At 43.6% G+C, this 15,585-nt stretch overlaps 1 protein-coding gene across 4 annotated transcripts; it reads left to right on the top strand.

The window, feature by feature from the left end:
- The first annotated feature begins 461 nt into the window (after nucleotides 1-461).
- SSTR1 (somatostatin receptor 1) lies at nucleotides 462-7,219 on the top strand. 4 transcript variants are annotated; one of them, XR_006654018.2, is made up of 3 exons: nucleotides 462-883; nucleotides 1,324-3,519; nucleotides 4,517-7,219. XR_006654018.2 is itself a non-coding variant. In XM_045187921.2 (2 exons), exon 2 carries the CDS (start codon nucleotides 1,785-1,787, stop codon nucleotides 2,847-2,849), a length of 1,065 nt encoding a protein of 354 aa, XP_045043856.1. In that variant the 5' UTR covers nucleotides 462-883; nucleotides 1,718-1,784; the 3' UTR covers nucleotides 2,850-7,217. The 4 variants fall into 4 exon arrangements, 3 of the variants coding, with proteins under 3 accessions (XP_045043856.1, XP_053785044.1, XP_045043849.2); XM_045187921.2 differs by having other exon boundaries at nucleotides 1,718-7,217; XM_053929069.2 differs by having other exon boundaries at nucleotides 1,429-7,216.
- Nucleotides 7,220-15,585: the final 8,366 nt, after the last annotated feature.

The following is a 15,585-nucleotide window of genomic DNA, read 5'->3' as shown; positions in this document are numbered from 1 at the left end:
ACTGAAACAACTGGAAAGGCAAAGGGAGCCTAGGTTAGGGATGGTGGGCAGTCCCAGAAGTCGTTAAAAATCATGGTACTTGAACTTTAAAATATATATATATACAGAATCCATTTATTCCTAAATGAAGCGGGAGAGTTTTGGGCTTGCCTGAGTTTTGCATTTTAAAGGTTCAGGCACGTAAACTGGAGCCGGGTCTCACGTCCAGAGGTCTCGGAAAGGTTGAAATTCCAGCATTTCATTGGAAAGACTCGAAGGCAGGCTGGCCGTTCCCGGGGTTGAAGATAGGTCTGGTCACCCGCACGACCAGCCCCGCGTGGGCTTAGAGGAGCTGTCATTCCTGCTCGCCCGGTCTTTACACTTCTCCCTCGGGTACAAAGTACAGCAGGGACGCAGGCAGAGCCTTGCCTAGCGGCGCAGCCGTATCTTTGCCCAGTGAACACCTAGATGGATTTCCAATACCTAGCCTGGCACGTTCTGGAGGGAGTCTCAGGCTCCTTCTGCGCTCCCAGCCGCGCGCCCTCCTTTCGGCAGTCGATATTCCTCCGGGAGACAAGGGAGCTCTGGGCGCTACACGCTTTAATAAAAGATTCGTGGTGGTTTACCCAGGCCCCTGAACATTCCCGCCCGCGAAGAGCTGCCTGCTGTGATGTAACGCAGAAACCTCTATCACTAGGGTTGCTGTTGTACCTCCTGGCAAGGCTCCCGGGTTAGGGTCAGTTTCCGTGACTCCAGGAGTACCTGCGTGAGCGCCTGCGTTGGGGTCCCCGCCCCCCCTCAAAGACAGGAGTTGGACCGCGGGAAGAACGTCACTGCGCTACCAGACCGCACCGGCACTTTGCACCGGCCATCTCCGCCTAGGTCTGGAGGTAGTGCGCCCTAGGTAAGTAGAACTGGGAGCGTCTGAGAAGCAGGGCAAGCGGGGGCAGGAGGTGGGTGTTTGGGCCCGAGACGATTGGACCGGAGTGGAGTTAGGGTTCCCTCGGGGTGGGGTAGCAGCTGAGGGTAACTGAGATGAACTCCAGACATCTATCTGGAGTCCTGGGGTCCGCTTCAGTCTTTGCCTTGGATAGGAGCCGGGTGGGATGGGGCAGAAGCTTCACCTTTGCTTCGCACCCACCCTGCAGGAAGGCGGAGAAACTCCCCACCCAGGTCCTCCTGAGGGATAGAAAAAGGGTGCTGCAGGGGAGCCCCGGAAACAACTGCTCGCAGCTGGTCGGGGTGATTCGAGCGCAAGACTGGGAAGGGAAAAAAAATGGGCGAGTGGGTGATAAGCCTCCTATATTGCCTTCCGCCCTCTTTCTCCCCCCTTCCCTTTCGTAGCTGCTGACGCGCTGGTGGTGCCTATTAATCATTCACCAGCCCAGAGTCGCGCCAGTTAATGGCTGTGCGGCGCAAGGCACCAGTCTCCCTGCCTCCCCTCTCCAGGCTCGCGTGTGGCCAGGAGCCCAGAAGCCCAGGAACGGCAAGCTGCTGCGCGCAGGCAGCGGTTGGGCGATGCGCCCCGCTGGCGCAGGTTAAAGCCGCGCTCCCTGCAACCGCTGCGCGCTACCCTCAGGCTCCTGGCGGCAGGGAGCTGCGGGAGGTCCGTCAGGGTGCCGAGTGAGGGCGCAAGCGGCGGGGGCGCGAGAAGAGTGTCCAAGCTCTAGCAGCCCCATCGTCCCCCATCAGCTGAGATGTTCCCCAATGGCACCGCCTCCTCTCCCTCCTCTCCCAGCCCCAGCCCGGGCAGCTGTGGCGAAGACGGCGGCAGCAGGGGCCCCGGGGCCAGCGCTGCGGACGGCATGGAGGAGCCGGGGCGAAATGCGTCCCAGAACGGGACTTTGAGCGAGGGCCAGGGCAGCGCCATCCTCATCTCTTTCATCTACTCGGTGGTGTGCCTGGTGGGGCTGTGTGGGAACTCCATGGTCATCTATGTGATCCTGCGCTACGCCAAGATGAAAACGGCTACCAACATCTACATCCTCAACCTGGCCATTGCCGATGAGCTGCTCATGCTCAGCGTGCCCTTCTTAGTCACCTCCACGCTGCTCCGCCACTGGCCCTTCGGCGCGCTGCTCTGCCGCCTCGTGCTCAGTGTGGACGCAGTCAACATGTTCACCAGCATCTACTGTCTGACTGTGCTCAGCGTGGACCGCTACGTGGCCGTGGTGCACCCCATCAAAGCAGCACGCTACCGCCGGCCCACCGTGGCCAAGGTGGTGAATTTGGGGGTGTGGGTGCTATCGCTGCTGGTTATTCTGCCCATCGTGGTCTTCTCACGCACAGCGGCCAACAGTGATGGCACGGTGGCCTGCAACATGCTTATGCCTGAGCCAGCCCAGCGCTGGCTGGTGGGCTTCGTGTTGTACACGTTTCTTATGGGCTTCCTGCTGCCCGTCGGGGCCATCTGCCTGTGCTACGTGCTCATCATCGCAAAGATGCGCATGGTAGCGCTCAAAGCTGGCTGGCAACAGCGCAAGCGCTCAGAGCGCAAGATCACCCTGATGGTGATGATGGTGGTGATGGTGTTTGTCATCTGTTGGATGCCTTTCTATGTAGTGCAGCTGGTCAATGTGTTCGCAGAACAGGACGACGCCACGGTGAGCCAGCTGTCGGTCATTCTCGGCTACGCCAACAGCTGCGCCAACCCCATCCTCTATGGCTTTCTTTCGGACAACTTCAAGCGTTCTTTCCAGCGCATCCTGTGCCTCAGCTGGATGGACAACGCCGCGGAGGAGCCGGTCGACTACTACGCCACCGCGCTCAAGAGCCGCGCCTATAGCGTGGAGGATTTTCAGCCAGAGAACCTGGAGCCTGGTGGCGTCTTCCGTAATGGCACCTGCACGTCCCGGATCACGACTCTCTGAGCCTGGGGCCACTCAGGGGCCCTGCGCAAAGGGAGGAGGGAGGATGAGGAGAGAGGGAGGCTGGGTGTGAGAGGTGAAAGTATCCTAGGGACCAGGGTAGGATGGGGCAAAACGTGGCTGCTAGGACTCTGTTCTTCGGGGTGGAGAGACCAGAAGGAATGCTCGCGACAAAGGTGGAATTGGGCGTTTTGCTTGTAAACTGGGAAGGCTCGAGGGCTCCCTTCTCCACTGCGTCCGACTCTCCCTCCTTCCCACACCGCGCCTGTACTTCTGCACCCTCTAAACTCCCCACTCTGTAACTTTGAAATTTCTTTCCGCCAAGTCCTGCAGGTGCAGATCATGAACTCATTAACGTCGCTAACTCAGGCTGACCCTCAGCCTCGCCAGCGTTCTGTGTTTGTTTAAGCCGAGCCACGGTTACTGCCACGGGTTTCCCTAGGGATGAGTCCCAGCTGGCCCTCGGCCCCGCCCTACCACCCCTTGGCTTGCGCGGTTCTGCCTGGTGCCCCTAGCGGAGTGTGGAGACACAGCTTTCTCTGTGCACAGCTCTACTTTGCGGGAAGATGGACCTGAGACCGAACGAGGCAGCGTCTTTTCTCCTATTCTCCGGTGAAGATGCACCCCTCACCGAGCCCCTCCACCACTCTCACTGCACCCAGAGCGGAGCCAGGTGCTTAGTAAAATCGGTCCAGTGCTTCGCCCCCCAGGAATTGCGCAGTCCTCATTCAGTCAGTCCCCCATGTGGCGCCAAAAGGAGCCGAGAACAAGGACCAAGGAGGGTTTAGATTTGAGGGTGGGAGAGGGAAGAGGAGCTGTAATGGCAACCACCTCCTCCAGCCTGGCTCGCAGCCGGCACTTTAGGTTTCGAAGACCAGCACTCTGGGACTCTGTCTGCATTAGGCCAAGGGAGGCGGGTCGCAATTTCCCGGGGGGGGGGGGGGAGGGGGCGCCTGGGAGCGTGGCTGCCACTACACTAGGTTTTCTCCCTCACCTCAGCGTCTGGAGGTGCAGGTCTAAGAGTAACGTAACACCAGACTCAGTTTCCTGCTCCCGTTCATCTCGAAGACCAAGCACCAAGGCCGGGGCCAGAGGCGGCCAGTCCCGACTGTGTCGCTGCCACCTGCAGGCTGGAGAGTGGGCCTGTCCTGTCCGGCCCTTGAGGGTTGCCGCCTTTCGAGCAGGGCCTAAGAACTTACTTTCTTGTCTAACATATTTATTTATTTATTTATTTATTTATTTGCGGTGGTTGAAAACGTCCCTGCTCTCCCTGTCTCTACCTGCCTAGCCAGGGCTTTTTTTCTTCTTCAGGACGCTGGGAGTGAAGGTGGAGGCGGGCGCGGGGGCTCTTTCCCCGAGGCCCCCCTCAAACCCCGCTTTGTGGGGTCTTCTTTAGATGTCCTTTCCTCTAGTCTTTCTATCTTTGCTTGTATCGAGTGACGTTTGGAGATTTTTTTCATACTTTCTTATTAGTCTCTGGGTCTTCTTAGAATAAACAGTGATTATGTGGGTTGGCCTCCTCTCGTGCAGAGTGGAAACTCCTGCACTCCTTGCTTTCAATATTACCCTACATATGATTTGAATATATATATAATATATATGACGTATTATATATATATGTTGATATATGTTTGTTTATCTTGCTCCATTGTCATGCGTCCATGGAACAGTCCCCAAACACAGTGGCAGGTGTGAGGCTGGCTGAAACGCGTCCAGATATGGGGATTCAAGCAGCACTCGAACTTGGACCTGAGACACCTGATGCAGACCAGACTGTAATCCATGTTGAAAATGTCCCTGGTTATGTCTTTGCTCCTTCTAGTTTTCAGCGTAGGTGATTTTAACATGCAGCCCTGTTCACATCGTCATTCTTTTAAAGACATTGAGAGTAATTTGTGCCTGTGTTTAACTTACCAACTGGAAGCTTACATTGGAAGCCTGAGCAGGGCAAGGACCAGTAATTTTACTTGTGTTTCCTGTATTGTTTAGTGTGTCGGCTTGTACATAGTAGGCACTAAATACGCGTTTGTTGGTTGACTGCTTAAGTAAAGCCAGAGTGTATTACAACTATTGGTAGGGAGCTCTCAGGTTCTATCACTGACATGTACACGGTGGTTGAAATCACTATGGAAAAAGATGTTTCTGTACATTTATTGGCTTTAAGATCGTTGTGCTTTTCTGAAAGCAGTAACCAAGAGATAAAACGTCCCTAATGTTTAGTTTAAAACGAATGAACAAATTTGCTTTTGGCCCTAATTCAGAAAATTTAGTTCTGTCCCTTGATGATAATATATATTATTACTCCTTTGGAAAATAGATTTTTAATGGTTAAGAACAGTGAAATTTATAAATCAAAATCTTGACCAGTAACCTCTTAAGAGAATACAAATCTCGTGCTCTTAACCTGTTGCCATTGTAACATTAGTTAAATAAACAAATGCATTATGTTGTTTCAAGTTGTCTGACTTTGCCATTTGAATTACACTGTTTCAGCAGATTACAAAACAACAATAACAAAAAGAAAAAACATGCACATGAACACTGGCTTGGTTGCTTAATGTTTCACTTAGATTTTAAGAGGATTTCAGATTACCTTTGGAAATTTTTACCAAGATGGAGGTTAAACCTTGAATTATTTTTTTTAAAAGAAACATCGTTTAGTTTAGAGAGGGAGAGGAAAAAACAAACAAACTTGGAGTGATCGTGAATAGGAAGCAGTGTACTGGGTGGCACCCTCTGTGGTTCCCTGCTGTCACCAGACTAACGAGATGATATCTCAATCTCTCACAGATTAAATTGCTGTCTGCCCTCATTTATGACCTGAGACTTTGTTGTGGGAGCTAAGTAATTGCTGATTTACATGCCAGGGAAAGATAATAGAAAGGAGGGGACGGAGAGAGAGAGATTTCAACATAAGAGAAGAAAGACGTATTCTATACTTTGTTCAAGGATGATCATTTTCATCCCTGGAAGAATTTTTAAGAAAGTACTTGAAGAGTATTTTTTAAGACAGACTTAAAAGACTTCTTAGAGCAGTTTTATTTTCATAGCAAAGCGAGTGGAAAGGAGTATCTTGCCAGGCAGGCTATATCAGTAATTCCAGAACTAGAGGTAGGCGGGTGTGGGGGGCGGGGGGAAGTGTGCTTCAAATACTTTCAAATGTCCTGTAATTCTAGGCTTTATAGTTCTATATATTATCTCCATATGAATAAAGATAGCTGGACTGTTGTCTTTTCTTATTATTATAAAAAACTATAGCAAGGTGGCAAATTAAACTCATGACTTAGATGTGCAAAGAAAACATTTTGTTATTTTGATTTTAACTGATCTGAACATTATTCCAAGCCCCTTTCAACTAGCTAGCTGGGAGAAAATAAATAAATAAATATTCAAACATTCAATTGAGCTGATAGTTTAAATAAACATTTTCAGAAATCTTCAAATTTTATTTGAATAAATTTAGACAGCCTTCTGGCTACCCTCCTCTTCCTCTCTCATCCCTCAAATGGCTTTAGAGTGAAGGGGAAAAGGCGTTAGGCATCCTAGTGCAGAAAGGGATGGGGTCCTTGGGAAAGGGGCCCTCTCTGCCCTTTGCTCTCTGGGAACAGGTCATTGTACACCTGGATGATCCCTGGCTGCAGTTTGTTGAAATCTGCAGTTTCTGAAGCCTATGATTTGATCTTTCAGTGCAGTGAGGGCTGTACCTCAGCTCCCCTGGGCTGAGGCCCTCTCAGAGTCTTCCACCGCCCGGATACGGCCTGGTGGACTACCCCAGCCTCTGCCAAAGAGTGAGCTCACCCTACTGCAGGCAGCCTTGCGGTGAGCCTGTTGGCCCAGTGACTAGACTGGATCTAGTGTAGCTCTAGACTGGGGAATCTCAGGATCTCCTCTCATATCTTTTTCTGCAGCTCTGGCATAGGTCTTTGACATCTCTCCTTACCTTTGTCAACTTAGCTTATTAAAAACATTCCACATGACCCACAGCTCCTTTGCCCCAGAGGAGAATTATAGTCTTAGCCCTTGATGTGCTGAAGTTGGGAGAAAAGATGTAGCACATTTCTGTGCAACCTCATCCCCACCACCTTACCTGATTTCCAAGCCTTTTTGTGTTGCTGAGCACTTGAAGACAAGCTCGCACCTATCCTAAGGATGGACAGTACCTCAGGGAGAGAGAGATTGCAATGAAACATGATCTGTGGATTAAGTTACAATGTATCGGTTTAATGTCTATTAACTATTATCCCTCTCACTGGTGCTGTCTGTGTCCACTGGGTAGAATTTCACAGACCATCTTCTCACACAATACCCCAAAAAGGGTATGTTGAAAATATTTTTTGTTGAAAATATTGTATGTTGAAAAGATTATGTTGAAAATATTTTTTGAAAGATTTTATTTATTTTAGAGAGAGGGGAGGAGGGAAGGGAGAAAGAGAGGAGAGAAACATCGATGTGTGAGAGATAGAAGGATTCATTGCCTCTCTCATGGGCCCCTACTGGGGACTGAACCCACAAACCCAGGCATGTACCCTGACCAGGAATTGAACCAGTGACCTTTGCCTTCGAGGGCATGTTTGAAAACTTTTGACTCCTCATCCAATTTACCCTGACCATTGTACAAAATGCTGAGTGTATGGTTTTGGCCTGAGAAAAAAGGCAAGGATTTCTCTTGGAGAATGTTATGGAAGATATATTTTTTAAAATTGTGATATATTTCCAATTTATTTTAAATAATAGAGATGTCATATTTATGTCAACCTTCCAAAAACATGATGATAATATGCTTATATTTTGCAAATCTTGGTCATTACCTCACTTATTCCAATGTACCACATCGGAGAGGTTAGGTACTCAACTAAAATAATTGACAGATGTTTACATAATTGTTACAGTGGTATATGCTTTAAAAAATAAAGTATTGCAACGTATATGTTACTCCTTTGTTGCACAATACACCTTTTAGCCAATGAAAGCCACTTCTAAATATTCAGTTGGTTATCTTGCTTTTCATTCAACATATTTCAGTTTGTTGAAACATGCTATTCTTTAAAAGAAGATGATAAACATTGTTACATGGTTCTCTTAGACTGAGGAAGGCAGGTCAAGAGATAATGTTGTAAGTGATTATTTACTATTGTCCTTTGGTAAAATGTTCACTTTGATAATAAACTTAATTGTTGTCAAAATATCTGTTAAATCTTGTTAGCCAAACGCTAGAAGTAATACACTCATTTAAGAATGGGACTATAGGCACGATCCCAAATTCTCTGGAATAGTAACAAGCTCGAACCTCTAAAAATAAATATTTCTTTAAGCCAGATTGAGTCCAGTCTTCGATTTTGAGGGGACAACAAGTATAAAAGGAAACGAGAAGTGGAGAATGCTATCAACTAACATCTTATCTCTGCAGTGGAGTTCAAGTTGACACCCTTCCTCGTGTCCACGTGCCCAGACCAGTCACAGATGAAGACTTCCAGTACTCTACCTCCCCCCATTTTTTATCCTCTGATGATTTTAAAGTCAACACTCACATCCAGTTTTCCTTCTACTTTTATGTTCCTTAGTCTCTTCTGAAAGCTTTTTTCTCCCACTTTTCTTTCAAAAGTTGGTATTTTCAAGAACCAGTAGTTGACTTATTTCTTTGTTTACTATGCTAGAGTAATTCTATTTCCATGACTAATACTTGCTGTTAAAGTAGTAACTCCGAGAGCATGGGCTTTGGAATTTTACTTGCTTAGGCTTTAAATCCTGGCTTTAATAGATACTACTTCAGTGACCCCATAGGGTTGCTGTGAAGATTAAATAAAGTATTTGAAACACTCTTGGAACCATGCTTTTAATGTAATATATGCTTAATAAAATATTTATTTCATCAAAAGATTTAAGAAAGACTTACTATGTATCAGAGTTCACTTGGGGAAGGACACTAGAATATTCTGTACAGAAATAGCTCTGACTTTCACAATGATAACACTTATATCAAAAGACAACTAATACTCCATTCAAATTTAAAGATGAGGGGCGGGAATCCAAGATATGATAGGCAAGCCAAATATATTTTACAATAACACATGGACTTACATGACTCTTCTGAGAAAGGCTGTCCAAATATTGATGAACAATAGCTTTCACTGTGTTCTTTCTGTAACCCCTTTATCCTCTGAACAACTCATTAATCTAGCTAATATCACTATCAGTGGCAAATGCCTATTAAAAAGTCAGTAATTAAACACTCTCCTTCCTGTCCAATGAGCCACTGTAAACAGCAAATCAAGTAGATATTTGTATGCTTTTTAAAAGAATTCTCAAGTTTTCCTACTGTGTGGGATCTGAAGTTACACACACACACACCCCTTAATTAAACAAAAGGAACTTCTTAGGTAATAATTGGTGAAATAGAACTTCAAGAATCTGTTTTCCCCTGCTTTCCCTTTTAAGTTCCCATTTCCTAAACCTTCTGCCCCCAGCTCAGACCTTTCGTTTTCTGACTTTTCCAACTTCTCCCACTACACCGCTTCTCAGAACAAGATCTCCTTTGGTTTGCAGTTTACATCACTGTCAGGGCTTCCGATGCTATCTTCCGGGAGCAAGGCTTTTAAGTAAAGACATAGTATCAGAACATCAGACATCAGTATTCTTGAAATCACATCTTTTTTTAAGGCAAATATTTCTTAACGAGTGCTCCAGAATCACCCAAGACTTATAGAAATGTACATTCTTTATGCTCTACCATAGAGATTTTGATTCATTAGGTCTGGAGTGAGTCTCAAAATTTCTAAAGTACACTAAAATTTGAGGACGTTAGGAGCATGGAGTTTATCGTCAGCAGACGTGGTTCTGCCTTCTTTATTGTGTGACACTGGCAAGTTAATCTCCATGACGGACGTTTTCATCGTCTATCTGATCAGAACAATAATGCCTCCTCTGTAGGGCTCTTGTGATGAGCCAATGCGTGTCAAATACCAAATCAGTCAGAACTCCTTTAGCAAATGAATGAAAACCTCATTAACTCACATAACGGAAAAATTCTTGAGGAAGATCTGTCTTCAGGGTGTACTTGATCCGTAACTCAGTATAACCTTTTTCGCAGCCAACGTTTCTCATGTCTGGCTTTTGCCATCTTGGCTCCAGTCCCAGATTGGCTAGTCCTTCGTAATTATCATACAGCAGCAGAAAGTAGATCATGACATTTTTCTAGGTTCAAATTTCAAGAGCAAGAGTAAAAATAATTGTCTGTAATTGGACTGTTTAAGATGGCTCATCCGTTGGCAGGCGCCCCTCCATGGGTCACGGCTCATACATCTTTCTAGATATGCCAAGAATATGAGGCCCTGACACTCTCTACCTGGGTTATTTCTCAGGGTTGTGTTTGCAGCAACCTGTCCTGAGTGATCAGGTCACGTCTCCTTCAAGGACAAAGAGAAGGCTTGATACAGCTTGATATAAAGTGGTGGTTTCCTTAAGCTCAATGGCCCTCAGCTGTACCACACACTCACTGCTGACAGCATTCCCCAGGGCTCATACTTAATTACCCCCATGAGAATGAGGAGCAAGGGGAGCTCACGGAACTCATGTTGTTTACTAGCTGTACCATGTATACCATGTACCATGGGTAACAAAGTCCCTTGTCTCTGACCCAGAAGTCTTGTATCTCCCGCTAGCATCTACAAAACAGCAACAGACTAGCTTACTAGCCCCTAAATAGAGTAAACATTAAGTTTCAGACCTTAATGGTATCTACCACTGAACCCATTAACAAGGCCAGGGGCGTGAGATGCAATTTCCTGCCAGAAGGAAAGTGAGATACAATTACCCAAAGTATCAAATAAAGAAATCATGTTTTCTGGCAGAAACATAATTAAACAAGGACCATCTGCGGCCTACCATATATTCAGGAATCAGATATAAAGTATAAATATATATACACTATAAATATATATATTCTATGTATATATTGTATATGTATAGTGTATTCATCTATAATATAGTGTATATTTTATATATAGCATATATGTATATGTATTTCTCTTTTCCCAAGAAGAAAAGTATGATACTCAAAGTAGATAGTAATGAAATCACATGTTTTCTGGAAGAAATAAAATTAAATAGGAAACTTCTGTGTCCTAGCACATATCTGGCAGTCAGCTATGTGTGCATGTTGCATATATGATACATATATACGTACTCTAAATATATATAACCTATAGTATATTTTAGTATGTGTATCTATAATATATAGTATATGTAGTAAGTGTATATTTCTATACAGTATATGTATATACTTATATATGTACATGTGTATATATGGTATATAATAATGCACATAATATATATGTATATATAGTATGCCTTCTTCAAAAGGCATACAATCAGTGGAAGATTCTATTATTATTAATCGCTATTGGCGTATCTTCAAGAGGAAGTAGAGAATTAAAGTGATTCAGGTTTTAAATTGCTACTACTTGATCTAATTACATAATTAAGTAAATGGCATTAAATTAACTTTATACAAAACTTTTCTTCATTTTTTTAAATGTAAGCACATGTGGAAGTTCAGTAAAATATATTTTTTCTATGATAAAAAAATGCTAGTGATATTTATTTAGGAATTCAAACTATCTCACAAGTATTACTGAAAGATTTCATATGACTTCAAGAAAATCAGTCATTCTGGGCCAGATTTTACATCTTTAAAATGAAAATAATTAGATATCAGTCCAGATTAGTGACAATTTATTAAATTCCCACAAGAGTAATGACATGGTGTAAATATATGTTAAAGTGAGGTGAAAAGGCACTGTCAGGTCATATGCAGCCTATAGTTGAGCATGTTTACGATGGCACTGAAATTACAAACATGTACACACAGCATGAAATGATACGTGAAGGCTTGTTTGGGCCAGCTCTGAAGTTACATTTTATCATCAGCAATTGGGGAAAAGTTTGCTTGAAATATGGTTTTAAGTAATAGCATTAAGATAGCCCACCACAGCCAGAGATAGGTCTGAATTATTAGTAAATTAGTATTCAAATAAGATTGTTCCTGTTTTACTCTGTCTTACAAATATATTTGTGCCACACATTTGGAATCTAAAAATTAGACTGACAGTTTCAGTTCCCTTCAGATTTGGCAGCAGCTCTATAAAACTGCCAGTAACCAGAGTCTCACATAGCAGCAGGCAGGAAGGCAAGGAAACAGAAGGAACATTTATTCAATACCTACATTCCAAAGGATACATTTTTCTAGGCGCATGCATATCTCATTTCAAGGAGTCTTCCCCAAGATTTCTATGAACTAGAAATCTTTCCTTCTCTTACAAGCAAGGAAAGATTGGTGGTGGGAGCCAAAATTTGTTCATTGTGTTAAAGCTGGTAGTTGGTAGAACCAGGATCAAAAAATCAGACCTAAGGACTCCAAGAGCTATGATCCTTTTATCCTATCAGTTAAAGTTCTTTTAAATGACATACAGATTCTATTCCATAAATGACAAAGAAATGGGAAAAATTTGACTATTGCCTTAAGATTTACAAGTCAGTGACCAAAACCAAAATGTCAAAATGTATCATTCTACTCATGGTCTGGACCTAAAGGAGAAAGATAAAATAAATTATTAGTAAATACTTTAAAAGCTATAATATTTCCTACGGAGATAATCAGATTGCCTATGAGAAACACCAGTTTCACCTCTAAGTCAAATGTGTCCACGCCAAGAACTCCCGTCAATACACCTAAGGCCACACCACACTTGCCTCTTCCTGTAAAGTGGGAGACCACGGTGACTTAAGTAGGTGGATGAGATCAGAAACCAGAACACGTGGTTTCGGATCCTGGCCTTGAAAAATCGCCAGCTATGTCACCCACTCGTGCCTCACACTTCTTAACTGAAAAATGAGACTAAAACCAATTTCTGCCTCATAATGTTAGCAAAGTGACACACACGTACTTTTGTCATTTTTACACACTTTCATAACCCTTTTCATTTACGTGACTATTACAGACATAGCGATAACTCAAGAACACTAAAAACCAGAAAGCTTCCTTTTCACTTATGAAGATACAGTAAATACGTTCCACTTATTAGGCATCAAATAGTTAAAATAATCATGTTACTACACTCCTAATGGCCATAGAATAGAACAAAACCCCAGAGTTTAAAAGGTTAAATTCTAGATGAACAGCGTTAATGCAGGAGTCCTATGACAAACAATGTTGGGACAGTAGTAACTAGTTGGGATTTTTGCCCTCTTTATGTAAACTAGTAAATTATTCTACGGGAATAATAGTGTAAAGTAATTGAAAAACATTAAACCAAATCATTTCACCTAACTTCCCAATTAAGAGGTCATGCCATTTATCAGGATCCCAATTAAGTAGAATTCGCTGAATTATTTAAGTGAATGGAATCTAGTTAAGGACATGTGAGAAACTCAGAAAAAATCACTCTTTCCAACTATTGAAAACAGATGTTATAAAACTGTAAAGCAACTCTTTTCTCATAAATTCTTCTTGTAAATTTTCTCATTGAATCCATGAGCTGGAGTAGCGCATGGAACAAAGAGGTAAGCACGCACTCAAAGCACAATTTCAAACAGCTGCGGACACTTTAAAGCTGGGGCCTGACAAGTATTTCTGTTAAAAGAGTGCTGTCTCACCTGCAGCTGTATCTCTCATCTCATTTGCAAACCAAGGATGGGTCTATAAGAATAAAGTAACAACTACATTGATTCCTCTGAGGGTTAATTCTTTTCCTATGACACTAGCTTCTCCAAAGCGAGAATCTCCAGAATCATCAAAACCAACATCCAGCTACATTCTACTTCAAAATGAAATAAAACTGATTCCACTCTAAACTGAACATGTATTTACATTTTTCTGGAAAAGAAAAACAGCACAGGGGAGGTCAAGGGGAAGCATCTGGAATGCTAAGTAATCGCTTCATGCAAAAATGATGAGCAGCTATGAGGAAGCTGAGAAGTCAACAAGGATATGCCTGGGAAAGACCCTGTTCTTCCTCTCTCTTCGTAAAGCACTGGTAGCAGGAACCTGATTTCCCAGTAGTTCCCCATGAGTCTGTAAATTCCATAATGGCCATTTGTCTTTGATGTCTTAGTGCCTAGCCTGCCATCTAACATGGCTGAGGGTCAGCAGTACACAGTAGCTGGGATCAGGAACTGTGGAGCTCAACTACTTAATAGCTATGTGACCTCAGGTAAATGACTTTGTGGCTTCACCTTAGTTTTAGTTTCTTCATCTGTAAAATGAAGGAAATCATAGTACCTGCATCATAGAGTTGTTAGGAAGATCAAATAAGTTAATATTGTAAGCAGCAGTCCCCGAGCTTCTTGGCATCAGAGACCAGTTTCGTGGAAGATGATTTTTCCCTGACGGGGTTCAGGGGAATAGCTTCAGCATGATTCAAACACATTACATCCAAACTTACCTCCTGTTGTGAAGCCTGGTTCCTAACAGGCCCAGACTGGTCCTGGTCTGTGGCCCAGGTTGAGGACCCCTGTAAAGTACTTAGTACAACCCTTGGCACATGGTAAGTTTCCAAAAGACTCATCAACTTATCATTACATTAAATTGATGGATTTATTAACACAAGGCAAAGCCTTGATTTTGGGATTGGGGCCACTGCTTACCTCTTGTGTTTCTCTCTCCCTGTTGTGGTCCTTTGGGGTCTTCCCTGCATGAGCACCTTACTCCCTCATGTTAGTTAATTTTCTACAGTCTTAGTTATTAATGATTTGAGTTATGAATTGCTTAGTCTTTAGTGTGTTGGCTTTTTAATGGTAGATAACGATGGTTCCCTAACCTGGCAGCACATCAGACACACTGCTAAGTCTTTTAAAAACAGGTTGTTCGTGCTCAGCCTACGAAACCCTTGAAAGTAAGACCTAGGCATCACGTACAAAGAGTTTCCACAGGATTCTGATGCAGGTGATTGCACTAACTGGTATTTGGGGACCCTCAACTATAGATTTAAAAAACTTCACAAAGGAAAGTACTGTGTTTCTAGCACAGGGGTTTTGGGTGTTGTGGTTAGTCTATTAGTTGTGGAGGTATTTTTTATTTTTATTTTTTTGCAGCATGGGACCTTCTTTGACCCTTCAAATTGCACCACACCCTCAAGAGTTGCCTGGAATCCCAATGGCTCTTCAGAAGACTTCTGTAAATCTCCCAAGTACAGGACTATTGTTGCTGGTGTCATTTATAAGGGCGATGGAAAATATTCATTCTTCCATTTTCTCTCTTTGATATTCTTCCTGCAGACACTTCTCAGCGGAACCAGACTTTGCAAATGCTTAAGTTTCTTTAGCTTTTCTTTCCATAGTCTTCAATACTCCCTTGGGTGTAGGTTCATGTTCCATCAGTTATTTAAGTTACATGATATGTGCACCCCTATGTTCATTGCAGCATTATGTACAATCGCCAAGATTTGGAAGCAGCCCAAGTGTCCATCAGTAGATGAATGGATAAAAAAAAGCTGTGGTATATTTACACAATGGATACTACTCAGCCATAAAAAAGAAGGAAATATTATATTTTGCAACAGTATTAATGGACCTAGAGGATATTATGCTAAGTGAAATAAGCCAGTCAAAGACAAATACTATATGATTTCACTTACCTGTTGAATCTAATGACCAAAATAAACAAACAAAATAGAAAGCGACTCCTAACAGAGGACAGAGTGACAGTTGTCAGAGGGGAGGGGGACTGGGGGGATTGCTGGGTGAA

Source organism: Desmodus rotundus, chromosome 7 (genome assembly GCF_022682495.2).
Source record: "Desmodus rotundus isolate HL8 chromosome 7, HLdesRot8A.1, whole genome shotgun sequence".
Classification (NCBI taxonomy): Eukaryota; Metazoa; Chordata; class Mammalia; order Chiroptera; family Phyllostomidae; genus Desmodus; species Desmodus rotundus.
Note: the sequence above shows the minus strand (reverse complement) of the source record. Positions and strands in the feature narration are given on the sequence as shown.

Coding starts and splice junctions, on each gene's coding strand:
- SSTR1 (XM_053929069.2), top strand. CDS start 1,677: ATGTTCCCCAATGGCACCGCCTCCTCTCCCTCCTCTCCCAGCCCCAGC.